This window comes from Nicotiana tomentosiformis, chromosome 6 (genome assembly GCF_000390325.3).
Source record: "Nicotiana tomentosiformis chromosome 6, ASM39032v3, whole genome shotgun sequence".
In the NCBI taxonomy this organism is placed as follows: Eukaryota; Viridiplantae; Streptophyta; class Magnoliopsida; order Solanales; family Solanaceae; genus Nicotiana; species Nicotiana tomentosiformis.
Window position 1 is genome coordinate 76,590,975 of NC_090817.1, and position 7,043 is coordinate 76,598,017.

The 7,043-nt window shown below is 37.5% G+C and overlaps 1 protein-coding gene across 1 annotated transcript; it reads right to left on the reverse strand.

The window, feature by feature from the left end:
* Positions 1-1,838: 1,838 nt before the first annotated feature.
* On the reverse strand, positions 1,839-2,324 carry LOC138894239 (uncharacterized). The gene has a single exon (XM_070178922.1). The coding sequence runs from the start codon at positions 2,322-2,324 to the stop codon at positions 1,839-1,841; it is 486 nt and encodes a 161-aa protein (XP_070035023.1).
* Between the last annotated feature and the right edge of the window lie 4,719 nt (positions 2,325-7,043).

Below are 7,043 nucleotides of genomic sequence, written 5' to 3' on the forward strand. Positions count from 1 at the left end.
ACCTATTCCAAGTCTCGGAACCCTAAACGTGCATCAATAGCACCAAATTCCACTTCAAACCAAACTTGAGAAATTCTTAAACTTTCAAAATACCAACTTTCTACAATAAGTGCCGAAATGCTTCCGGACCACCCGATACTCAACCCGAACATACGCCCAAGTACGAAATCGTCATACGAACCTATTGGAACCTTCATATCCCGATTCCGTGATTATTTACTCAAAAGTCAAACCTTGGTCAATTCTTCCAACTTAAAGCTTTAGAATTTAGAATTTTCTTTCCAAATCAACTCCGAACTTCCGAAATTCAATTCCGACCACATGTACATGTCATAATACCTGAAGTGAAGCTACTCAAGGCCTCAAATCACCGAACGATATACTAGATCTCAAAATGACCGATTAGATCGTTATATTTAGGGCTGCCAACCTTTCGGTCAACCTTTGCATCTCCTTCACAGTTGTTAATTGATCCGTAATATTCTCGATGGCTTTGATCTTATCGGTGTTTACTTAGATTCCTATTTGAGAGACTAGAAGCCCCAAGAACATTCCAGAACCAACTCCGAAAGTGCATTTTTCAGGATTGAGCTTCATATTGTACTTGCTTAGAATGCCAAACGTCTCTTTTAGTCGAGTCAAATGATCACCTGCACTAATACACTTGGCCAACATATCAGCAATATACACCTCCATTATTTTACAAATTTGCTGTTCAAATATTTTATTAACGAGCCTCTACTAAGTGGCTCCAGCCCGAATGACATCATGTTATAGCGGTATGTGCCAAAATTTGTGATAAAAGTGGGTTTTTCTTGATCTTTCGGGTGCATCCTAATTTGATTATACCCGAAATACGCATCAAGAAAGCTCATTAACTTATGACCGACCGTAGCATCGATTATTTGATCAATATTTGGCAATGGGAAAGAGTCCTTACGGCATGCATTATTCAAATCTTTATAATCTACACACATTCTAAATTTACTATTCTTGTAAGGTACTACTACTATGTTAGCTAGCCAATTGGGGTAATTTACCTCTCGAATTGAACCTATATTCTGCAACCGGGTTACCTCTTCTTTAACAAACCTGTTTCTGACCTCTGCTATCAGTCGTTTCTTCTGTCTTAACAGTGGAAATTTAGGATCCAAACTTTGCTTGTGGACAACCAGTTCCAATGGAATACCTTTCATATCTTAATGTGACCATGCAAAATAATCGACGTTAGCTTTTAGAAAATCTATAATTTTTAATCTGAGTTCGTGACTCAATCCCATTCCTAAATGGAATTTCCTTTCTATAAACTCCGTGAACAAGGCCACTTGTTCGAGCTCTTCAACAATTGATTTGGTCGCATATGTTTCCTCCGGTACCTGAAAAGACCTCGGTACTTGATAAAATTCCAATGACTCATCTTCTCCATTATCTTCAATCGGGGTGGTAGAGGACACCGACTCCTGTAGTTGATATTTTTTTAATTTCTTTTCCCTTGCTACTGGACAAGGTAACTGCATTCATCTCTCTTGCACCCGGTTGATCTCCTCTGATCTGCTTGACTCCCTCCGGTTTGGGAAATTTTAGCAATTGATGATAAGTTGATGGCACAACCTTTATTTCATGTATTCAAGGCCTTTCAAGGATCTCATTCTATCCTATGTCACCATCTACCACTTCGACCAAAGTGGTCTTCGTTATACCTTCGATATGTGTGGGCAGTAGAATCTCTCCCCGGGTTGTTACACTTATTAAGTTGAACCCGGCCAGAAGCTTTGTTGCCGGAACTATATTTCTGGTGAACTTTTCTTACTCTAAAACTCTCCATTGTATGATTTGGTTCAACTATATAGATAAACCAACCCACATTTAATTTTAAAATCTAAATTATTAAAAGATATTATCAGAACATCGTTGTGCGGTAGAACAAGTCCATCAGCATTCTCTCCCGTGAAAGTGATGTCATCATCTTCTAAAGCTTCTCGGATCCTCTTGCCATAAGTTACTGATATCTTCATCTTCTTTGCTGTTGAGAATGTCACCCCATTTATTTTGTCGCCACCAAAAATCATGTTAATCGTCATGCGAGGTGACCCTTCAGCCGGTTTAGCTGGCTCCCCAGCGTCTCGACTTTTCCCATAATTACTTTTGGCCTTATCACTTAGAAATTCTCTAAGGTGACCATTCTTCAACAATGCTGCAACTTCTTCATGTAGGTGCCGACAGTCCCTAGTCCCGTGACCATGTGTTCCATGGAATTCACACCATAAATTAGTATCTCTCTGACTAGGATATGATCGAATTGGTTTCGGAAACCTAGCCTCCATAATGTTTCTCATAGACTACACCAACTCTTCTAAACTGATGTTAAAGATGTAGTCGGATAAACAAGGGTACGCTGAATCTCGGGACCCTGATTTTTCTTTCTCCTGTAAAGCTCTGCTACTCCGACCAAGATCCACTCTTCTATCGGCATCAAACATATTCAATGATTGAAAACCTTTATTTCCTAAAACCATCGGCCCTTTTATAAGGCTGAAATCAACCTCTGGAAGATCTCCGATCTACATCAACATCAGCTTTAAACCTTTCCTTATTCCGATCACGATTACGTCCTTTGGAACACACCGAGGAACTTAGTTGATCATCTTCTATTCTAATCTTTGACTTGTAGCGATTGTGGACATCTGCCCATGTGGTTGCCTTAATTCTAACGAGATATCCTTCAACTTTCTGGAGGCATCGAAACTCAATGGATTGGGACCTTTTGTAAATGCTTTAGCTGCCTACTCGTCTGGTATTGCCGGCAACAACATCCGTTCCTCCTGAAACTGGATCACGAAATCTCGTAAGAGTTTGGATTATCCTTGGGCAATTTGAATATAACCGCCTTCCTAGATTGGACTTTTCTTGTCCCAACATGAGCTTTAATAAAAGAATCTGCAAGCTTTTCAAAAGAATCAATGGAATGCTCACGTAAAAGAGAATTCCAAGTTGAAGCACTTTTCGTTATGGCTTCGCCAAATTATTTTAACAAAATGGATTCGATCTCGTGCGAGGCAACGTTATTTCCCTTTACAGCCATAGTGTAAGTCGTGATATGATCCTGTGGATCCAAAGTCCCATCATATTTTGGAATATTCGGCATCTTATATCTTTTTGGAATCAAATCTGGGGTTGCACTTGGTTTGAACGACAACTGTGTATACTTTCTGGAATCTTTTCCCTTTAGCACAGGTGGTGCTCCCGGGATCTGATCCATCCGAGCATGTAATTCTTTAGTATTTTGGCCCATTCATCTGCCTCATGTATCATGCGCTCGGTTTTGAAAAGGATCATTAGCGTTGTGGTCGTTCCCGGATCCACTACCTATACCACATGCCTCGTTAAAACTGTACTCCTCCCTTAAGCGTCGTTACCGGTTCTTTGAACTGTTTGATTTGCAGGGACACTGTGAGGAATCTGAACTCCTCCATTAGAGTTATTGGAAGCAACTGAAAGCGCTTGCTTTAATTCTATGATCACCCGGTCTTGTCTTGAGATGTGATTCATAATTTTCCTTTGTTGCTCTCTCAAGATTTTGACCGTTTCAACAACGTGTTCTTCATTCGCATCATCATGAGTTGGACTTTTCACATGCCGAGGATTTTGACCTTCGCGAACTGGAGTTGTTTCATCTCCTTCATTGTGAGTTTCACTATTTGAATCATCACGTTAAACACATTCTCATGTTCGTTGTGTGCTCCAACATTATAAGAATTGTTCACATAGTTAACACTTAACAGTCATATATGAATTTTCTTTTGCTAATAGAAAAGAATCAAACTTTGTTAGTAACAGATGAATGGATCAAATAAATTACACAATTATCTATGCCCCACGGTGGGCGCCAAACTGTTTACCCGTAAAATAATACAGTTGAATTTGTAACGTAGTTTATAGACACGTAAATTAATTTGATTCAGAAATATAAAATAAATAAGAACAGGAATAAGATTATAAAAATATCTTAAAGGAAATACAAGTCTGGCTATGAGTTTAGATTCTCCTATAGAAGTAACAAGAACAATAAAGTAAAGATAGCAATAGAATAAGAACTGATTTTAGCTTTTGTGTACAGAATATTGCATGTGCTATAATGGATACAAATTCTCCTATTTATAGCTATATTCAGGGTGACAAGATCCTCAAATCAAGATCTTCTTGAATGAGAATAAAACTTCTATTGATAGTTGCATAACGGTTGGTCATTAATACAAAGATTCCTTGTAACGGCTTCTCATTAAATGTTGTCCCAACCGATGTATTCCCTTTAAAGTTTTGTCCTCGGTTTCGCTCATCCTCGGGACTTACCCAGTATCGATTACATACTTGTAACCGGTACCAGTCCTTCCGCTGACTCATCTCTTACATGTATCCAGTTTCACGTGTCATCTCATCATTCATCCACCTGTAGCTAATCCATTTTATCCAATACAATATCCCCATGCATTGTTAAACATTTTATGTTTTGATTGACATTTATCACTATCCCTATAGTTGAACCTAGTGGTGGTAAAATGGTCAAAAGAAATAGTTATCCATCCATATTATCCACTAAACAATAGGTTGGATAATGAACTTTTTAAAAATGGGTCAAATATAGATAAAAACTATGTTATCCACTTAAAAATTGAATAATCAATACGTTTAACGTTTACTACTGTAAAGACTCAAATTTGAGGTTTCTCAAGTTTGGAAGATTAGGAATTCTCCTAGAAGTGATCATATTCAAGAATTCATGGATAATATAGATATCCATATTATTCGCCGGTTAATCCATTTTCTATCCGTATTAAATATGTTCGGGTTAGATATTTTATCCATTTTTTGCATTACCCATTTTTGATCTGCCCATATGTGATCCGTCCGTTTGCTACCCTTAGTTGAGCCCACTATTCTTTTCAGGGTACTCCCCACTTAAGGTGATATGTTCCTTTATTGGACTTCGGGGTTCATAAATCTACTGTTGTACTCATCATAATATCTAGCCGATCACTTTACGGTTCGAACCATGTATATAATATGTAAAACAATCAACATATATACGCTAGATCTGATTTCACCTCTACGTACAACATATCTACTTTGTTAATATAAGGAGTAGTGAGAATTCTTTGAGGTTTTCGTGGAAAGTTATTTGGCAATGACCTGGTTCTCAAAGGGTTAAAATATTTTTTTGGTTAATCTAGAACAATGGTGTCATGACCAACATCGTAAAGAAATTATAGGCATTTGGTTGCCTCGCCAAGTAATTCAGAGTCAGGCCTCCATTTATTGCAGGATTGTTATCCAGCATTGCAGATTTAGCATAATGTTATTCCCCATCATTTTCAGTCGTGGTTCTTTAATAAGATTTATTTATCTCTAGCTGCCTGGATCCTTGATAACCTTAAAATAGATGATTATGTTTTTGGGTTCCTTGGAATACCCTCTCCGGGGTTAGTTGTTAGCTCATCTGGAAAGATGCAATGGAGTTGTTTTTAATGGCCTTTATAGAGCGATTCCTGATATATATAGTTGATGATATTATTTCAGAAGCTAATTAATCTCACGATTGAGGCCATGGGATTTGGAGCAGAAGCTATATAAACAACTGATGTCTGAACAAGTAAGTTTTCTATAGAACGATCGCAGAAGATATATCCTAAAATTGTCGTTGGCTACACATATTAAAGATATGTCACCCTAATCAGACTTCTTTTGCAACTTATTTCTATCTTTTACAGGACAGGCCCAAGAGTCACAATGATGAAGAGCATGAATTGCACAAGAAAATGGATGAATCAGCTCGGAGCAAATAACGTATCAATTTGGCTTTCTCCATAGGTATCAAGCGCTTGCTAGTGGAATGTGATAATAAGTGGTTGTCGGCATGATTAAGCAGAAGTGTGCTCTCAATCCATCATGTTCTTGTCTTATTCACAGTATTGCTCACGCCATATGCTCATTTGATCAAACTTTGGTCTCTCATGCTCATCGAGAAGCAAGTTTCTTAGTAAATTTTTTGTCTCACATTGCTTACTCTTTCCGCCCTGGTGTTCACTTCCTTGCTGAATGTATGGTGAATTTGACAAATAACAAGTGGATACTCATACAATTGATATGTGGCAGTAAAGTCAAATAAGAGTTGAGTCAGAAAATAGATGGCACCGGTTACAAATGTGTGACCGGTGCTGAGTGAGTTCCGAAGACACTGGAACCAGGGGCTATAAATCTGAAAGGAAGATCTTGGTCGGAAAAGACAACATTCAATGAGTAGTCGTTACAAAGAATCTTTGCGTTTAAACTCAGCCGTTATGCAACCATCAGTGGGAGTTTTATTCATATTAAAGAAGAGCTTGATTTAGGGGTCTTGTCTCCCTGAATTGAGTTATAAATAGAAGAATTTGTATTCACTATAAAGAAAAAACATCTGTATGCAAAAAAGGCAAAACCTACTCTAATTCTATTAACAATATTCTCTTTTTTAATTCTACATATTGTCCTTATTATTTCTTTCAGAGAAGCTCATTCCACAGTCAGGCTTATGTTTTCGTAAAGTTTGTTTAATCAATTTATATACGTTTTTAGTTATTTTATATTCTTGAATCAAATTAATTCCTGTGTCTATAAATCATATTTTAAATTCAACTGTACCGTTTTACGGGTAAATAGTTTGGTGCCCACCATAGGAATAGAAAATTGTGTTACTACTTTGATCCATTCATCTGTTACTAATGCATTTTGACGCTTTTTTTAGTCAAAGAAAAATCAGATATGGCAGCTAACGATGTAAACAACTAGTTCAATGTTGGAAAAAACAATGAGCGTGAGGATATGTTCCAGCGTGATGATTCAATCAGTGAAACTTGCTAGGAAGGAGATGAGACAACTCCAGTTTGCGAAGAACAAAATCCTCGGCAAGTGAGAAGTCCAACTCCTGATAAGATGGACGATGAACCTGTTGTTCAAACGGTAAAATTTTTGAGAGCACAACAAAGGGAAATCATGAATCATCTTTCAAG

What these genes read in the sequence shown, in the direction of transcription:
- LOC138894239 (XM_070178922.1), bottom strand. Translation starts at nt 2,324, where the DNA reads ATGGAGGCTAGGTTTCCGAAACCAATTCGATCATATCCTAGTCAGAGA.